This window comes from Bacillus rossius, chromosome 2 (genome assembly GCF_032445375.1).
Source record: "Bacillus rossius redtenbacheri isolate Brsri chromosome 2, Brsri_v3, whole genome shotgun sequence".
NCBI lineage: Eukaryota > Metazoa > Arthropoda > Insecta > Phasmatodea > Bacillidae > Bacillus > Bacillus rossius.
Genome location: NC_086331.1, coordinates 116,163,520 through 116,184,265, shown reverse-complemented (window position 1 = coordinate 116,184,265; position 20,746 = coordinate 116,163,520). Strand labels below are relative to the sequence as shown.

The 20,746-nt window shown below is 36.2% G+C and overlaps 2 protein-coding genes across 5 annotated transcripts in view; one reads left to right on the top strand and one right to left on the bottom strand.

The window, feature by feature from the left end:
• The window catches only part of LOC134529661 (glycogenin-1), an 82,238-nt gene extending 64,706 nt beyond the window's left edge, over positions 1-17,532 (bottom strand). For 2 of the 4 annotated variants that reach the window (XM_063363981.1, XM_063363983.1), the window contains exons 1-2: positions 17,402-17,532; positions 480-615 (exon numbers count right to left, since the gene is read on the bottom strand). In XM_063363981.1, the coding sequence (XP_063220051.1) occupies positions 480-615; positions 17,402-17,408 (143 nt within the window). In that variant the 5' untranslated portion in view covers positions 17,409-17,532. The remainder of the gene's footprint in view (positions 1-479; positions 616-17,401) is intronic. The other 2 variants (XM_063363980.1, XM_063363982.1) reach the window with 2 other exon arrangements.
• Positions 11,612-15,315, top strand: LOC134529662 (uncharacterized). The gene is made up of 2 exons (XM_063363984.1): positions 11,612-12,048; positions 12,364-15,315. Exon 2 carries the CDS (start codon positions 12,367-12,369, stop codon positions 14,431-14,433), a length of 2,067 nt encoding a protein of 688 aa, XP_063220054.1. The 5' UTR covers positions 11,612-12,048; positions 12,364-12,366; the 3' UTR covers positions 14,434-15,315.
• Positions 17,533-20,746: the final 3,214 nt, after the last annotated feature.

The following is a 20,746-nucleotide window of genomic DNA, read 5'->3' as shown; positions in this document are numbered from 1 at the left end:
TAATTATGGATTTTTTACTTTTGGGTACCTTACTAGGTTTCAAACTTAACTTGCATTACAATACTGGCTGATGTCAAGCACAGAGGTAGTGTTTTGTGGTGGAGACAGGATCTTATGAACTGGCCCCAGACAATAAAGAATAAAAAAGGTCATGTCGGGGAAAGATGAGAGGTGCACAAAACACATAACAGTAAATAACAATAGAAGAAATACTACAGGCAAAATGTACAAACTTGAGCCTGGTAATGTATTGCTGATCTAATTCTTTCAATAAGCATGGCATAGCAGTGTCAGTATTACAAATTGTAATTTTGTGAACACTGATGCTTAGGTTAGTATTACAAATCATGAATATAAATGGATTAAAAACACATACTATGGTAATTCACATAACATTCAAATATAACTTGCACAGGGTGCCCAAAAGTTTGTAGGCACAGGTGTACACAGGATCAACTTGAAACTGTAAAAGAACTTACTTCATTTCTGGGGATACACCTCTTGTAACCATTACTGCCAACTGATGTGTAGTGCCAACAGCACGCAGTGAACTGGCCAGCACCAATGTACCAAGGGCATACGAGTCATTGGTAGCTAAAGTAACCCAAGCATTACCTACAACACAAGCCATATCACAGATATTTTTCAGCCACACCAAGTATTGTCAGCTTCAATAACAATGACGAAATGATGTCAAACTCTGATTAAAAACTACACAAAGAAAACACTATTTCCTTCAACAACTTTGGCTTGCACCAGTTAAGAAGTAACATGCTTATTGAAACTATATCATCCCAAGTTTTAAGTACTACTGCACTTTGACAATTAATATTCATCAGGTACATATAAATACTTGAGCATTTAAATAGCTGTTAAAACTAATTGCACACATACTGCTACAAAAACTTCAATATTCACTCAAGCATAAAATGTAAAATACTGCTGCTATATAAATGTAGTTCTTTTGTCATTTAAACATTGGAATAGTAAAGACCATCATAGATAGTATGTGTTTGCTTATATAATTTGAATGCATATCCAATTTGATTTGTATTTCCTGTTCACCATTCTCTGAAGGTGAAATTTTATTCTGATCACCCTACACCCCAATACTGTAGAGGAAGCATTCATACCTCATGGTACTAGTACACCTATTCAATTTGTTTGTAAGTAAGTTTATTTTAACTCCTTCCCCCTTTCACTTTTAGAGGTTCATTTTATTATGAGGATGTTGGAGTACTTTGGACATTTTCTGTACCCACAAGAGCTAATAGTTTTAATTCAGGCTTCAAATAAATTTGGAATGGGTTAGTTGAACTATACCCTGCCTACCACCTTATTGATAGAAACCCTGGATACAGTTTAACTGGTGGCATACCCAATACCATGCCTCAGTAATAGTTACAAGTCCTAGAGTGTTCTGACCTGGTGGCAAACCTTTTATCCAGTCCTCATGCCAAAAGATAAAGATAAGACATTTATATATTTCCAGAAATATTGAAAATATATATTTTTTTTAAGTTGTTGGAACTTACACTCAAGTTGTACTTCATAATCACTGTAAAAATTATTAGATGTTTATAAAAAAAATTACCAACTGTCAGATAGAGTAAAAGTCAAAGGCAAATTCTAACACTGAAAGAAAATAAAAAAAATTAAAGCACTATATAAACATACTCCTTTAATCAAATATAAAATTTAAAAATAAAATTTGTGTGTGGCGTCCATGTGCGACAGAAGTAAAACTTCTTGCTTATTAGATAAAGATAAATCATTAGTTTTTTTATAGAACACAAGATAATAATTGAGAATAGTAAGAATGTGGGTATGATCATATATGAAATAACTCTTTTCCACACATATAAATAAATTGTAGGCTAGATTCTTAAGAAGAAAAAAAATTACTAAAATATTTTTTCTCATACATTTAAAACAAACTTGTGCAAAGTATCATTAAATTTCATTTCAAATAATTCTTAAACTTGAAGCTTGCCGATAATTAGGTAGGTAGTTTATGCAGCATAGCTAATTGTCCATATGGACGTATGGAGTCTGAGGCAGGTATCTGGCATGTGAAAGTGACAGCATGGCTTACAAACAGGACCTAGCTCAATGCTACTTTGTTGACCCACAGTCGCCCATAGCTACACTCCGAATGAGAAATATTCACGCCTCTTAGTTGGACTTAACATATTTACACGCTTGTGGGCTCCTAAATATAATACGGTGTGTGATTTAGTTAGTCAAATAATAATTTGTGTCAAATAATAACCCATGTCAAACTAAAGTGTGAAAAGAATTATACCAGCAAAAATATTTAGTTACACAGCTAAAACAATACTCACATAACACTGTTTTACAATAATGATTTACACAAGTTATTATAATAATAATATGTACATGAAAAAACAATTTCTCGCAAATATGGCCCGTGGCGCGGTGCACAACAATAAGCTCAAATCCTGTTGTGTTGCCCTCTGCCCAAATACTCCCTACAGTCAGGGTGACATCTGGCGGCAGGTTCCAACCGCCGAAATCTGCCTATCCCTGCAGCATGGCAGGGTTCAATCTAAGCCGCACGCCACCACGTGGAGTCCTCTCAAGGCTGCTCCAGCGATCACAGACCGCACCAACAACCCCGGAGTGGGGATAGCTCGACACACCACCCCCCAAGAAAAAACTGCTCTAATGCAAGTACGCAAGAGCACGAATGCTTGAATGTGCGAGTGGGCAAGTGTGCAAGATGGCAAGAGTGCGAGTGTGAGAGTGAGCAAGTGTGCAAGATAGCAAACGTACAAGTATGCTGAGTCATTTACACCTCTCCTGTCATCTCCGCTAACGGTTCCCCCACCACGTACCTATCTATTACTCTCCTCTCCCAGTTCCCCCACAACATACATAGCTATTTTCCCTCATGCAATCAGAATTTTCAAAACACTTGAAAATTTTTGTCCCCTCAGCAAAGAAGTTTCACTTCAAAATTATTAATCACTTGAAAATTTATAAACAGTTAAAACTTTTTCAATGTCACTATTTAGGTTTACCATATTTTAACATAAAATCCACAATTCTATACAAATTTAGCTGTCACAGTAAAAAAATTTGCATGTTTTATTCACCTATTCCTCACCAAACACCTTTGAGATTTATTTTAGTTAGGCTTTACTCCTCATTAACAAGCTCATGATATCACACAATAACGTAAGTCAAGGATATTGGGGAACCAATATGCAATGGCCTGGAGTGATTTTAGAAAAACCATGGAAAGCCGAAATCAGGATGGTTGGACCAGGATTTGAAACATGATTTGATCTACATTTCTGTAGATGCCAGTAACACAAACCGAAATATCTTCCTCTGGCTATTGCACCACGGACACAGAATTTCCGGCGTTTACAGTCTGGCACCAACAGACATTTCTATTTGTGAAGTTTCTATTTCTTCACATGACATTATGAACCAAACCTTCCCGAATGCATTGGACTAGGCTCACTGCACATAAATAAATGTTATGTCTTACCAGCAATAGTGTAACAATTTTGAAGCTTTACATATGTTTCACCACATACATACATTAACACAAATAGTGTTCTACATATCATTACTATAGTGGCTATAGACCAAAAATTAAGGCCTATCTATTCTAAAACAAATACCGATGACACAGTTAACTTACCTTCTTTTCATTCTCTGGAAACTTTTGTATATGTGAGCATGCACAGTTCTTTACATGACTGCCACATAGAAAGTGTAATTAAAGTACAAAAAAAAAACTATCTTTTATTTACATTTGGTTCCTGATGCATCCTTCATCTATGCAGGGCAGTGTTAGATGCAAAGAATGACTAAAGAATTAGTTCTAAACTCATAAAGTCAGAAAGATGGAAGAAAATAGGCAAGAAGGTCTATTTTAACTTAATTTAAAAAAAACACTGAAAAGCCAATTCCGTTCAAGAAGTTTAAATGCTTTAAAATGTATTAGAAAAAAATTGAAAAGTATTTTATCAGGATATGTAACTTTTTCTTTAATAAATGATTATTTTTATTCTTATTGTTTGCGCTTGATTTTTCCTTCGTATCTTATTTTGTACATAAGCTGATAGAGTTTTATACCCGTTTAATACAACGTTGTAATAAACAATACCTAAGGAAGTTTTTAAAAGCATTTGAACTTCTTGGACGTGATTAGTTTTTTTAAATTAAGTTAAAGTTGACTTTTTGCCTATTTGTTTCCATTTTTCCACTTTATGAGTTTAGAGCTGATTCTTTAGTCGTTATTAGCATCAAACACTGCCTCACAAAGATGAAGGATGCAACAAATGTAAATAAAAAGATTAAGTCTAAAACACATGAAAAAAAAAGTATACGGGTTAAGAGAAATTTTTTTTTGGTAAAACTTAAGAAAAATATAAAAATAATTGTAACAAAAATTTTTACCCCTAGGGCCTTTTTGCTTAAAGAGTATTTTCTAAATTGGTTCACCAACACATCCATTCAGTTTGTCTAACCCTCTACAAATCAACCTGTATATATCATAAATAATATGTATTGAAAATTAAATAAATTATGCATGAATTAAATACTACCATCTTTCAAATGGAAAAAACAGTAAGTATAATTTAAGTAAGTAAAATTTTGATGTGTGTATGCAAGGTGAATAAGAATGATATTACCTACGACACGTAAATTTACGATGTTGATCCCTTTATAATCCTGAACAGTCACACGATAATAGAAACATAGTAAATAAAAATGGTGTCGGACATAAAACAGCTTACAAACAAATACTAAAATTCACTTCCATGCAAGTAAATGAAATGTTGAATTCAAACAGAGGACAAAACCACCAATTAAACAGTGTTTCCTTGAAATGTGATTTGCAACCAGTAAAAAATTTGAAGAGTAATTTCATTCCTCTATAATACAAAAATATATGGTGACAATTGTAATCATAGGGAAAAATGGTATATAGTTAAGAATCATTTATTTATTGTACCTATTTCAGGAAACATCAAGATACACTTTTATGCCAGCCGTGACAATGGAAATCACCATGTCAAGAAGCAGGTTATTAATGTTTCCTGCTCCTGCTGGGATCTGAACCCACATGCTGGCCATAGAGTGTCTAGGCCACCTGGTAGGCCAACTAAGCCTGCTCTGCCCGTGTGCAGAGCCAGACAAAACAAGAGAAAATTTTGTACACCCCTCAGCCAGATGTGGCAGTGTTCAGTTCTATTTGCATCCTGGCTCCTTGCCTGCCTGTAACTGCTTCTCTACTATTTTCTCTCCTGTGAGCTCTTCTCTCTGATAAAGCCTCACCCAATACACGGTGCGTGCTGCTACAGAAAGTGGTTTATTTTTGAAAAGCCACGACAGTAAACAGACAGCCTGATGTCCTGAAACTATTTCCAGCACACCCTGTATGTTGTCCAGAGGAACATAAGCTTGCCACCCATGAACAGTTCAACTTTTCTGGTTTTATATAACATTATCAATCAAAAGAGTCTGTACTGTTGAAAAGAGGGGTTTCAATAAATACTTTCTGATTGAATTATGTTTTGCAGCCTTGTGTGTGATAGTATTTTTTTTTTGTGATCTTTAATAAAAATGATCTGACTACAAGTTATTGTGCAATGCAAAACCTTTTTCAATGAATATCAGAAACTTGATTTCTGCAGTTTTGTTAATAAAGTAGCTAGGAATTCTTTTTCTCTAAGTATTACTTCACATTTTAAACTACAGAGTTCTACATGTTGAAAAGATTTTAGACAATATTAATATATTTAGGAAGAACATGTTGTAACTAGCCGCATACAACATTGTTCCTGCTACAAAATATTAATTTTGCCATTTATCAGATGTAAATTAACCATATTGTGTTGAAACATTCAAACTGTATTGTTTAATGATGGGTGTTACCTTATGTATCCAGTATATCTTTAGAAATAACATAAGTACTAAACAGTTTTATTGCTCTCCCATAAAATTTACTTTTTGTTGGGGTGAATAATTTATTTTGAGAAAACTACTGTACATAATGTACATAATGCTTGTACTGCCAAATAAATTGTTTTGAAACATCATATGCTTGATACAATGGCATATGAACACACAAGGTTATCGCTACTGTATGCCATCACTGTTGCATGCTTACTCCACCAGGTGAGAATCAACATGGAAACTATTCCGTGTGTAATAACAACTGACCAACCCAATATGTTTATGTGTATGCATTGGGAAGCTCAAGGAAAATAATGAGGTATTCCATAGCAAATCAATCAATAAAATAATTATTTTAAACTTTGAGGTTTTCAAAATGAATCATATTTGGTGATTGCGTTCTGGCCATCAGTATAACAAAAAAAATACAAGTAAAACAATTTTTTTTGACCTTTCATTTTTGATCTATAAATTTTTGAAAAGTTAAAAACTGATAAGTTTGTAGAACAAATTGAAATATTTAAGAGCATGTAACTCTAAAATGTTTTGTCCTAGAAAGCTCAAATTTGTACTATTCTCTTTAGAATGACAAGACTTTAATTTGACATTTAACTTGAGTGTATCACATCACTTTATATTTTTCCTAAAAACTCAAAAAGTGTTTTTATAAAAACAAAAATTGTAAACTTTAATTTAAAAAAAAAAAATATATATATTTTATACCAAACCTCTTAAGTAAGTTGTGTACAAAGTTTCATGATGGTGTTCCAATAGCATCAAATCTTTGGCTCAAACATTGTTGAGCCTTATTATTTTAGAAAATACAGCCTGGGAGAAGTCTTACATTTAATTTGTAGGCTCAATTCTAGGATAAAAATATTGATATATAGGCCCAACAGAACCCATGTGGTCTAAGTGCAGTGCAAAAGCAAAACCCAGATTTAATTCATTCTTTTGCAATGCTGTTGTTTGCTGTTTCTCCTGAGAAGCCTATGAAATAATAGGCTACTGTTGTGCAGTTAGGCAGATTTGGTCAGCATCATTAAAGATAGGCTTCAAGTTATATCATGGAAGGCACAACCATATTTGCAGATAACATTTAGCAGTCTAAGGTAAAATTTACTTACTAGATCTTAAAATTAATTATTTTTTGTAATATTGATTTAATTTGGCGTCTCTATGATATTCAAAATCATTAAACTTCTGCAGTGTGTTTCTTTGAAAAAAATAATTCTGAGGGGCCAAATTATTTTGGAGGTGTTTTACTTTTTTCATAACTGTCATCCAACAGTTAATTAAAATTTGTACATTTAAGTTCTTTGTTTTTATAGCATATAGTGCAGCTAACTACCAGGCACACCACCAGTAATCACATTTATACTAACAAAATGTGACTCTAGAAAATAATTTTATACATTTTTATACAGTAATGATCGAATTCATCCAGTAAATAGTTAAAAAATTACTAAGGTTAAAAAAAATACTAAAGTAGCAAGACTAATTGTTGTGTTAGGTATTTTATGTTCTACCTTATTAATAACATTTGATAATGCAAGCATTCAAGCCTGGATTCTTGAATCAGCTTGGGGATAAATCTACTTTTATAACACACTTAATAACATGAACTGAATTTAAACAAACTGGAATATACCAAAATTATTGAACCAGATATGCAGTCAACAGCCAACTAAAATATGTGAGAGATTTATCATACAAAACGCTGATAATAAATACATAAAAATCAGTCATTCCATGACTGGATGTCTCAATCAGTAATAATTAGAGAAAATCTGTGATACTTGACAGCAACACATATACGAATGTTACCATAAATTTATTTTTCAGATTTACTTCAGACTATTTGTTCAATCAACTTAATCTATTTGACAGCATTTAAAAGACACTCCCAGGGAAGAGTAAGTGGCGGGTGATGGGATGGGGTTGTTAGAGCTCCAGGGTACGAAGCCCTACCAAAGAGAGGACTGGATGAAGCAATGTTTGTGCTATGGTAGGTACTGAAAGTGTATCATACTTTCACAGTTTTTTTATCAATATTTTTAAATGGTCTTAGCAACTAATCAAAAGTTTGCTTTGTAATGTTAAATTCTATTTTTTTTTTTAATTAAGTATGATATATTTCACTGTGTTACTTATTTTACTTATTCAAACGTGGAATTTATTTTAGTGTTATATTGAGGTAAATGATTTTATTTGATTTTAATGTCAAAATTCTAAGCTATTATGAAATTACTTAAGACTTATGTTTTTCTTACATTTAGTTAACACAGTATACCTGTGCCTTCATCATAATCCAGCATGTCATGATTTGTTCTGGTGTTGAAAATTCAAAACATTTACTTTCGCTGCAAGTAAAGATATTGTTACGAGACTACAGAGATGCTCGCCCGCCAGTCCACGCGCTTGCCTGCTCCATGTCTAATCCGAATAGCAATGGTGCTTCGATATCCCCTCCCCCACTGCTTCTCCCTTCCACCATCCTCAGTGCTTTCTCATCGACAGGAGAGCTCTCTTTGGCTCTGGAGGGCTTGGCATGTTCCCAAAGTCCCGCCTGCCTGAAGTAGTGTGATTAAGATGCCACTGTTCTGGGAGCTTCGGGTGTCAAGTCGACCCTGATGACGCGACACTTCGAAGGGGTACGAGACCATTTCAGAAGGGAACCGAGGGGTATAAAAATTGTGACGCCAGCCTCCGTGCAGTGAAGTGAAGAGGGTAAGTGACCTCTTGGTGAGGAGCAAAGGTGGACGATGAACGAAGGGCTTTGTGCACGATGACTGGTGCATTGGGGACTGAAGCATCCAGGACAGTGGTGGGTGTGCGGTGGATGAGTGAGTAGTACGAGGCAGAAGGTTGAGACAGAGGTGAGCCGTAAGGGACCAACAGTCGTGAGAGTCACTGTCGAGCCCAGTTCCAGTGGGGAGAGTATATTGTTGACTTTATGAAAGAGCGATAAATATGTTGATAAAATATTTCATTGTTATAACTTAATAGTTTAAATATTAGGTAATTAATACAACTGTAGTTGGGCTTTTCTTTGCTCGACACCGCATAAGAGGGCAGTATTTTGCAATTTTTTTGGATTTTTCCATTTTTTGTAATCCTAGCCCAGGGGGTGTTAGGGACGTAGTTTCTCATTTTATTCAAGAAAACGTACAGCGAGGAAGAGAAAGCTACAGCACTTGTCTTGGCCCTGCGAGGACCCCCACTCTAGCTGCTTCAGACCATACCAGTTCCAGATCAGGAAGACTGCTGTATCAGTAGAAGCTCTTGAGCTGAGGTATGGTGACCAACACATGGGCGAGGTGTACAGAACTGCTTTGAAGACATGTCAACAGCAATCATCAAAAACCCTTCAGGACTTTGAGGTTGACATGAGAAGCTTGCGCACCTTGCTATCCAGAGACTCCTGAAAGCTCTGACAGCACCTAGCTACTAGTGCATTTATTGATGGACTCAAGGATGCAAAGATCCAGCTAACCCTTTATTTGGCGCACCACAAGAAGAGTTGAGATGCCCTGGTTCAAGCCCTAGAGATAGAATCAGCGTGCAATGCATACAGGAATACCAACATCAAGACAAGAAGAATGGGCTTGGGAACAGACAACACGGTAAATACTAATGCCACCATAAATGAGGGGGATATCATCAGGGTCCTGAAAAAGCTGCTAATGGCAATCAAGACTCCCAGTTCAGTACAGGAGGTCGCCCACATTGCTTTGCCTGCCAAGAACTAGGGCATATTCAGTGGGACTGCCTGACACAAAAGAAGATCCCACAACAAGAAGAGCACCAGAGAAACAAGCAGTAGCTGGTGTGAAGGAACACATGCCAGCTTTTTGGGAAACAACAGCCTCTAGGGTGTTCCCTGTATCTTTACTCCATAGAGGAAAGACAGTCTATTAATTAATGGATGGGTCAACAGTAGACAGTGCTTACTTCCCATCAACATTGGAGCATCAGCACCCACAATTTGTATAGACATTGTTAATAAGGAACAGCTGAGGACACCATTCCCACACAAACTGAAAACAGCAACTGGAGACACATCACATGTGCATGGACAGATAGATTTAAAGGTAAAGATAGGGACTTGGACATTTTTATGGACATTTCTTGTTGCGGATATTACTCATGAGGTAATCTTGGGAATGGACATTATGATTCAATATGGATTTGTCCTGACATGGAAGGTTTGGTTTTGTGAATCAGAGGGAAAGAGGCAGCATTGTTTACTCTCAAACAATTAAAAGTGCCCATAATGCAGGTAGTAGTTGAAATGGTTTTGATTCCGGCCAATCATGAGCAGATAATAGCAGCCTGAATACAGGGACAGCCTAGAGGCAACATGACCTACATCATCAAGTCAGATATGACAATAAAACTGGAGATACTCCTAATCAACCACAGCATTACCACGGTCTGTGAGATTGTGCCAGTAAGGGTTGCCAATCTTGATTAATAAATGAATATTTTGAAGCAGGGTGAACCAATAGCTACTGTGAACCAGTCCTTTAGGTAGCCCAGTATGAAACTACTCCACCTCATGAGTACACTCTACCACCACTGAGCCCAGAACTAGAGAAGCAGAAGTTACTGCTTTCCTGTAAAAAAAACCAGGATGTGTTCTCCCTGCCAGATACTGACCTTGGAAGACAGAACCAAGACAGAATCAAGAACCAATGCAGGTACCTTAGGCAAAGCAAGAAGAGGCCAAGAAGATGCTTTCAGACGGTGCAATGAAAAAAAAATCAAGGGGCCTTACAAGATTAGTGTGAACCAAGTGGTGATATGCGAATAACCACTTAAATTTTTGAAAAATTAAAGTGGTGATATGCGAATAAACACTTTAATTTTTGAAAAATTAAAATGTAAAAATCCGGACAGTAATATGGGTTTCACTGTAGTAAAGGATGGTTTGGAAAGTTGTGGAAAGGTATGCGACATGAGTTGAGGTCACGCCGAGGCGGGCAAGCCAACCAGCCGACTGACGATAAGTACACAACCACCTGTTTATCATTAAACTGTGTCGTATTTGTCATACAAAGCATTCAATGGTAGGCTTATAAAGAGAAATGGTGTAACATTTATCATTGAGTGTTATTCTACGTATTTATATTATGTAAAGAATATTTCCCTACACAGGTTGGAAAACATTAAGTAAATTGGCCTTGCATATTTATGGAGACTAATGCTTCAGAGTATGCAATTTTGAATAACACAACATTTTTAAGAATGCATTAGTAGTGCTAAGTAAGGGATTGGTGCATACTATAGGGCAGTTCCATGAAAAGGTCAACCATGGTAGCAAATATTAAAATTAACATAACCTAGAAATGTTTTATATCATTGGAAAGCTAACATATTTCTCTACCAGAAACTAGGCCTTAGATTAGTCTTTAACTTTGTGATGTAATTAATAATGATGAACAAACCTAATAAAAATTATTCTCTTAGTAGTTTCAATTGTACGCAAATTGCTTTCTTGGCTGATCTTGATGACATACTAATACTATATTAGATTGGTTTCTAAGCCATTCAATTTGTGTGGCCTAATGCTACACGTAGAAACTATAATTAAGAAGACTAAATCATATAACTGTTCTATAAACCTCCCTCAAAGCAGGTGTTTTTTTAGTTTTACGTCTGACACCAAAATGTGTATTCAGTTTTATACAGCCCACAAGGCTAGTGATATAATTCTAACAACCCACATACAAAGTAGGTTTGTACTGATCTTTACTTTCTATACATAACAAAAGATTGCTATGAATTAACTTTTTATATAACTGGGGGGTCGGACGTAAAAATAATTTTACGTCCGACACCAAATTTAATAATATTTACATTTAATACCAAATTATATTTTCAGTGATTTTATGAAGTAATTAACCGCCTATATTGTAAATATCTTTATTTATATTTGTAGAACATAATTTTTGTTTTGTAAGTTGTCACACCTGCACTTGTGCATTTTGGTTATTCACATGTCACCCATGCTGGCCTTCACAGTCCTTTCTATTGTTGAAACTGCAGTATTTTTGTAGTGAAATACATTCTTCAACAGATAAAGAAAGCTACACCAACAGCAGTGTAAGTAATTTATGTTCATTATTGTAGGCAGTTATTTGTTTACTATGATGTATACTGTAAACACATCTGTTTACAATACTCCCATATTATATAGAGTAACTCCTAACCTAAAAATTAATGTTTATAATACTTTCATGGGAAAAGTTAATAAGCCAAAGTTTAATGGAACTTATTTGAGGAATAAATGTTATGTCTGAAATTAACAGTTACAGTCTTTTTGCTTCCTAAGGGCCTACGCCCTTTTATAATATATCTGAAGCACTCTCTTCATTACTTATCTTTCTATAGTTTATTTAATTTTTCTTTTCTTTTTAGGTCATGGCAAAGATCAGCAACAAAGAAAAGATGGCACGTCGCAGAGCAAGAATTAAGGGTGGTGATCCAGTAAAAAGAGCAGAATTATTAGAGAAAGATCGATTAAGGAAAGCTAAATATAGAAAACAACAGAAGGAAAGTATGTCTGAGCCAGAACTGAAGAAGTTACGTGCAAAGGAAAGTGAAAGAGTGAAATGTTGGTATCATAACAAAAAAGGTGAGCCAGCAACAATTGAAAAAAACAGTGACATACCTTTGTGTTCAACTCCATTTAAAACAAAACAGTCTTTAGGAAAGGCTATGAAAAAAATTCAGCGTAATTTGCCACAGTCTCCACGAAAAAGGCAACATGTTGTGCAATGTCTAGCTAACCAATGTGGCTTTAAAGTAACTCCTCCAATAGGAAGAACCAGACAAAATGAAGTTTCAGAAAAGTTAAGAAAATGGGTTCATATATTTTATCAGAATGATGATGTCAGTTGGCAAGCACCAGGAAAGAAAGACAGAGTAATATACAAAGATGTAGACAAGGATGGAAATAAAGTGAAACGTGAAGTCCAGGCTCGTTATCTCTTGGTGTCACTAGGTGAGGCGTATAAGGTATTTGTAGAGAAACACCCACAGGTTACAATTTGTCGAGCAAAATTTTGTGCACTTCGTCCTAAACACTGTAAACTTTTTTCTCAAATTCCACATTTTGTGTGTGTATGTTCCTATCATGAGAATGTCAGATTGTTGCTACTGGCACTGAAAGACTTTACAGACTTGCCAACAGATTTTGATTCCTTCATTACTACTCTAGTGTGTGATGCTTCATCCAAAGATTGTATGACCAACCGTTGTGAATCTTGTACTAACAGTATAAGTCAACATACACCTAAAGATGAAGATCTGAGAAAGCCACTTAAATATTCTCAGTGGCAAAACAATGATGGACATTCAGAGAAGATGGAGATACTGAGTAGTGTGCAAGAAACATTTGAAGATTTGAAAAGCAAGTTGAAAGACTTTTTAGTTCATACCTATATCAAACGCATTCAAGCAAAGACATTTGAAACCATTAAATCAAATGTTAATGGCAGTGAAATTGTGATTCAAGTTGATTTTGCAGAAAATGCATCTCTGGTGAACCAAAATGAAATACAATCAGCTCACTGGAGCCATGGACAATCAACTTTATTTACAATTTATGCATGGATTAATAAAAACCTAACTGAAGGGTGTGTAATAGTATCTGATGATTTTGAACACACCAAATTACAAGTTTTTTGTTACATTAATCATATTCTTACGTATTTGAAAACTTCCTACCCAGATATTAGTACAGTAAATGTATTCTCAGATGGTGCTTCGTCACAGTTCAAAAATCGTTTTATTTTTTCAGTACTTGCCAAACTGGAAGAAATTCACACCATAAAACTTAAATGGCATTTCTTTGCGACTTCGCATGGAAAAGGTGTTGTTGACGGTATTGGGGGAACAATTAAAAGAAGTGTCTGGAACCATGTCAAGGCAAGTAGAAGCATTGTAAACACACCAGAAAAGTTTGCAAGAATTGCAGCAGAGCGAAATCCCAACATCACTGTGTGTTACATCACAGCAGAAGAGAACAGAAGCAAGAACAACACAGTAGCTGAGATATGGGCCAAAGCATTGCCAGTTGCAAACACACACAGTGTTCACTGCGTTACTCCTGTTGGAAACAAGTACATTTTAGTTGGTGGTACCAGTGACAGTAATGAAGTATTTAGGAAAGTGAAAATAAGCAGAGATGAGGGCAGTAACAGTGAAGGAGACATCATGAGTAATAGCACTAAATGTAACCACGTGAATCTAGACGACTGGGTTATAGTTAAGTATGATGGCAAACTGTTTCCAGGGCTGGTGAAAAAATTAAGGCCAGATTATGTTGATGTATCTGTTATGCATCTCTCAGACACTGGTAGTTACTACAAGTGGCCTTCACAAGAAGACTGCATTTCATATTTATTTAGTGATGTGGTAAAAAAAATTGATGCCCCTATTGTGACTGGGAGTAGAGGCCAGTTTCAGTTCACTAGCAAAATATGAGAAAATTAAGATTCAACCAATTTCAATTCATGTTCATTTCGTGATTGCCAACATTTCCTGCTCCTAGTTTGTTATCCATATAGAGTAGGCCTAATGTTAGCATTTTTGTTAGTGGTAATACAGTGAAAGAAATGTATCTCAAGGAAAGTGAGAATAAGAAGAGAGAAAGACTGTGACAGTGACACTTAAGAAGAAACATCAGTTATAGTGATAAATGTAACCACCGAAGCCATATACTGGATAATAAGTTAAGTTCCTTTAGTATTTTTAGTTAAGCTTTGTGAACCAAGTATTTTTTTGTCATACATTTTACGTCCGACCCCATCATTTTACGTCCGACACCAAAGTTTAAAAATGTATACATTTATGATAACTAAACAGTATGATTCATCTAATATATGCACATTCTTTGTTATTATTCAGGCAAGCTGAAAAAAATTATAACATAATTCAATAATTTCATTTTTCACAGACATTAGTTACTTTAGCCCCTGATGTGCCAAATGTTTTGTTTTCTGTTTTACGTCCGACACCAAAAATAAAAAACAAATTGTTGCCTTGCATGTTAGCAAATTCGAACCATTCCATGTCAGGATGTACCCTATAATCTCTCTTTTTTTACTCAAGCATTAATATTAATGATACATGGAAAAGAATAGTAATACGAAGAAGATTACTCAACAAATTTGTTTCTAAATTTTACGTCCGACACCGTGGAACTGCCCTTTACTATACTTTACAATACCAGGGATGTTAAAATAAATTTGAAAATGAATAATTCAATTATAACCATTCGTGGTTCGCAAAATATACTAAACCAGGTGGGATTATGGTATAAAATATGATAGAGTGGCAAATATATCTTCTGTATCATGTTGTTTACTTGAATAAGTAGGGCTGTAGCATAGAATGCGATACCTGAAAGTTAGTTCAATAAAGAAATGTATTTTGTGCAAAACATCATGTGAGTACTCACCACCCAAGACCCCCGTATTCCGTGCTTGCCCCATTAGAATGTACAGGTGGTAATATCAGCACTGCCATATTGGTGATATCATAAATATTGTAAAGGTATCGGGATCTAGACTACTCCCTGTCAATCTAAAGCTAGTCAAGCTTTAACGGAAACCTTATCATTCAGCACGTTCAGGTATCTGAGATAAATTTGTCTTCACATGGCAGGGCCCTAATTCTGGCATTAGTAATTACAAATTTTTTTTGCAAAAAAATCTTGGGTAATTTTTTTATTTGCTGATTTTCCAGGAATAAATTATTGATTTCCAAGAACATTTTTTTTGAACACTAAATACGTTCCTCTATTTACCCTAAAAACAGAGTTTCTAAATTCAAACAGGTTTGAAAAATACCCATTTATCAGTTACATTACAATACCTGTGCATTGATACTGCTGCCGCCATTTATTGTTTTACCATGTGGATGTGTGTGTGTTTACGAGAACTTTAGTCAATATAGGTATTACGTTAATAATTAAAGTAGTATATTGCAATTATAATGAAATTATAATGTTTCTACTAAAGACATTCCTCTATTTACCCTGTAAACAGTATTTCTTAATTTCTACTGGTTTCTGAGAAATTAGCATTTGTAGTTCACATTTGATAGCCAATGCAGTGAAGCTCCCACCGCCATGTTGTTCTAATTGTGTTGCAGAACCTGTGGTTTTCCATTCATAAGAAAGTGTATATTTTTTATTTGGATATAGTAAAACAATGTAATGTAAATAATAAAAAAATTATAAGTCCCTACTGTGCATCCAAACCCATGCATCAACCCTTTACAGGGATTTTTTTTAGCGACCCAAGGCACAGACTTGTTTTAATTCATTTTGTTTTGTATTTGTTAATTGTCATTTTTTTGTGTTTGTTTGTTTTTATGTATGGTGGCTACCACCCTGGCTCAACGCTGTTAGTAGTCATCTCACAACATTAATAAATAAATAAAAAATAAAATAAGTGATAGCACAACACCTGTTGTATAAAAGGAATTATTACATTTGATAAACGTAATTACAATTCCTGTTATACGTAAGGCTACGTGCTGTCGCACGTAACATGTCAGCTTATCGTGTCACCACACTGCTAAAAAAAATCCCTGCAAGGGTTGACGATTGGGTTTCGATGCAAAGTAAGGACTCACCTAATTTTTTAAAGTTATTATTTAAGTAACATTGTGTTACAATATCCAAATAAAAGATATACACATTCTTATGTATGGAAAACCACAGGTTCAGCAACGCAATAAAGCACAACATGACCCGACTGCTTTACCGCATAGGCTATCAAATGTGAACTAGATGTTAATTTCTCAGAAACCAGTAGGAATTAAGAAATGCTGTTTACAGGGTACATATAGGAACGTCTTTAGTGTTCGCAAAAAGTACTTTCGGGGTTTTGCTATTCTATTTAAGGTAAAGCCGCGAGGCAAGAAAATTACCAATACTTACCATCCTTTAAAAATTAAAAAAATCTAGCATTCTACTCACATGAAATTGCAATTAGATCATGCCTTAATCCTTACAAAAAACCCATAATCTAAATTTTAAGTAAAAAAAAATTAACATTGTACCTAATATTTCCCTGTTGTAAAAGAAACTCTCTAAGTGCTAAAATTTGCGACGAATATAAATTCCACCAATGCAGTCCAGTACCCCTAATTTTCATCCAACACATTCACCCAAAGAAACTATCATGCCAAGTGCATTATATATTTTCGACAGGTTTGTAATAAAAATAAACCATATATATAAATTTCCTAAATATAACGGGATCTTAAAGATTCAAATTTACAGTCTATTCGCTATGAAACAAGTAACTATTTAAAAAGTGTCGAAAATATTCCTAAATGATTTCAACAAGACCTAGGTCAAGGAAGGTCGCAGATATTTTCTTCACATATTTTAAAATCTACGACAGCAACTGAAACCTAAAAATTATAATTATACACTTACCAGACATGTTAGACTAGTTTTATAAAAAGTGTAAACAAAAAAATTAAGGAAAAAAACGAAAATAACAGACGTAACGATCCCCAAACCTCCCGCGGTAAACTGACACTCACCGCGAAAGTCGGCAAAGTAATGTTTATATAAAAGGACCAAAGAACCTACAAAACTTTGGAAAGAAAGTTAGTCCTCTACTTGTGGTTGGTCCCACTAAGTTTTTAATTTTTCTTTAGTTTTTTAGGATTGATAACGAATTTTTTTTATAATATACTTATAAAGTGTAATTAAAGTAAAATTTAAATGTTTCATACATTTCATTCGGACATGGAGCCACCCAAGTGAATTAATATTAAAATTTCAATGAAGGTATATTATCTATGAAATCCAAACAGTAAATGTTGAGTTAGAGAATATAGAAAATGTGCGAGGCTATCAGAAATGGGTTTTTATGGCCACATCTAAAATACCTCAAAAAATATATATATCCCTTGAACAATTAATATCAAAAACTACGAACGAAAAATTAACTTTTCATTATGTTAACAATACCAAAACAACAAAAAAGCATGTTTACACAACAAGTGTAATAGATTTATGTAGTATTTACTTATGTTAAAGAAAAGTAAAAATATTAACATAGTATGCAGTATATACTTAAATTTACACAAGTAGGGAAAAAAATTATTTATATACAGAATAACGACTATGTTACACCAAAAATAAACACATTTACGCAAATGGGGTGATTTACATATATAAACAAATATTTTATTTATGTATTAAAATGAACATTTACAAAATTTACATATTGTTTATCATTTTCAAAAGCAAAGTGTGCAGGGCAATTTTAGCAATGTCACGACCACTCTCGTACATTTTTATGGGAGATTAAGACAAAAGGCGATAACTTCTTGGCTGGAAGTGGCACTAGGATATAGCTTTAGGGTGTGTGCCACATAGAAAGAGGTTCGCGGAGATGAAGGGTCAAACACTGACACCCGTGATGAAAACTGGTGTACCCGATGCGATCATGTATGGCTGATACACAATGACACACCAATGACTGGTTAGGTGATATCCCAGCCAGAATAAACACCTGAATTACAGTGATAGCGACCAAGGATACAGTAGTATAAACTCCCAAATCAAGTATAAAATGGAGCGGCAAAATGAGTTAATTCAGCTCATGGACAATGCCCCAACTGGACGAGATGGTCATGAATGCCAGATGGTACAATGATTCAAATAATGTGCAAGTAATATCAACCTAACAAACTACTCAGTACAAGAACCATCCCCCTTGGAATTCAAGATACTGTACCTGATCGGTGGATCTCCCTAATTTGGCCCATATAAACTATCGAATGGAACTATATGAACGTATCCTCAGATAATGATTGCACAAAGAAAAAAGCTTATACTCAACTTTTTTTCATAGCTTGAGTTAATTTAAAAGTTTGCAGGAATGGTCAAGGTTAGGTGAGGACATAAGTGTGTCACAGGCTTAAAGCCTATACACCTAACATCGACCCAAGTGTCTCCTCGGCTCCTCCAGGCCGTTATGCCTCGTCAATGTCCTCCCTTGTTTCCCCAGTGCAACATCGGTGAAGTGCGACGGCCAGGGACGCACCCGCGTGCGCCCTAGCGTGCCAGTGAGCCTTTTTTGTGTAATAGATAATTCTGTGTTTGTATATTTTTCCCAAATGGTCACGGGCCTCAACAAGTATGTAAACAATGTAATCGTAATTTATTAATTCTGTAAATTTGCTTTTGATTAATGTTTCGTTTAGTTGTGTAAATATTCTGTGATTTTCTCAAGTGTTCGTCATGCTAGTATGTAATTGCAGCCTGGCGCGCCACGGGGCGGGACCTCTCCCACGCCGGCCGATTTCTCCTCCCCTCCCACGCAGCCCGCGGGCTCCGACCACTGGCGGGCGGGGAAGGGCAGTCGTGTTCAGGGCTCGAGCAGAGACAAACGTGTACGCCGCTCCGCGCTGCTCGCGAGGCACGTACACCGAGCTCGTGGCCAGTCGTAAGTTTAAGTTCACAGATTGTCGCGGCAGCCGAGCTGCCTCCGCGAGTCGTTCATCTAACTGAGTTTACAAGTTTTTCGAGTTACGTTACCAGTCGAGAGCTCCAGAACGCGAACGCGCAATTACAGGTCACTGAACCTTCGTCGTCTTTACGAAACATTATGTAACGGGCCGCGCACGTGTTGCGCTTCTTCGTGGAGTAACCTTAATCGGGATCAGTATTACGTGGGACAATTCCCAAGCTGTGTCGGGACGTGTTAACGGACAGTACGGTCTTGCGGGAGTCCGGGTCGCTGCGGGAAGGGCGCTTGTTCTGCGACGGTTCCGCCAGGCTGCGGCAGGTTCTAAAACGTCAATAAACGAGGCTCGTGAAATCGTCAACGCCAAGTTATCCTTGGAACAGCCTACCACTATCCCTCCTCACCTAACTCTCCCTCCAGGTCTCGCATTACCCGGTCCCGGCCACGTTGGCCTGGACCCACACCTCACCGACGAAAGCAGTACGGACTTAACAGGACAATCACGTAAACGGGGAATCAGGGACCTAAAGCCGAGGGACGTCACACCCTATATGCTAGGATTTAACCATGCACACAATGTCATGTGAATCATGTGCATTAGGGTTTATTGGACTCATGGAAGCGATTGATAGCACTGCTAAAGCACCTTTCGTTGACCTAGCCAAAGCTAGCTTCTTTGGCCTCTTGTATAATGTACATAGACACAGGGAAATCCATAGGCCGGGTTATTCAGGGATCAATTAACATGCATTAAACAAGCAAGATGACTACTAGATATGGATAAAAAGGTCCTGGTGAGGAGAGTTGGGGTAGAAAAATCTGCCATGCAGGGTTGGAAACTTAGGTGTTGTAGCCTGCATTGATTTATTGAGCAATCCTGGGTTGCTGTACCAGGCATGCATTCACCACTGGTGGGGGAAGGGGGCAACTGTAGTCATCAATTCTCCCAGATGCCAGACAGCTGAATTTAAAAAGAAAAGTACTTATGCATATATTCCCTTCTCCATAGCTAGGGCCTCGGCTCCAGGAATATAAACAGCAGTGGAAAGACCGAAAGCACAACTACTCTCGGTGAAAGTCAGAAAAGCCAGTAAACTGGCTTGAACTGCTGGCACACGAGGATCCAGATAGCTTGGCATTATTCCTTATTCACAGTCAACAACTCTCTACCTTTCATGCCAAGATGGGGGAGGGTCCCGAAACCCTTAGTTCCCTAAATTCCCCGACATTGTTGAATGTCGCACCGCTCGGGGCTATCATAAATGACTGCAGTAGCCCTTGTCGAATGTCTCAGGTGT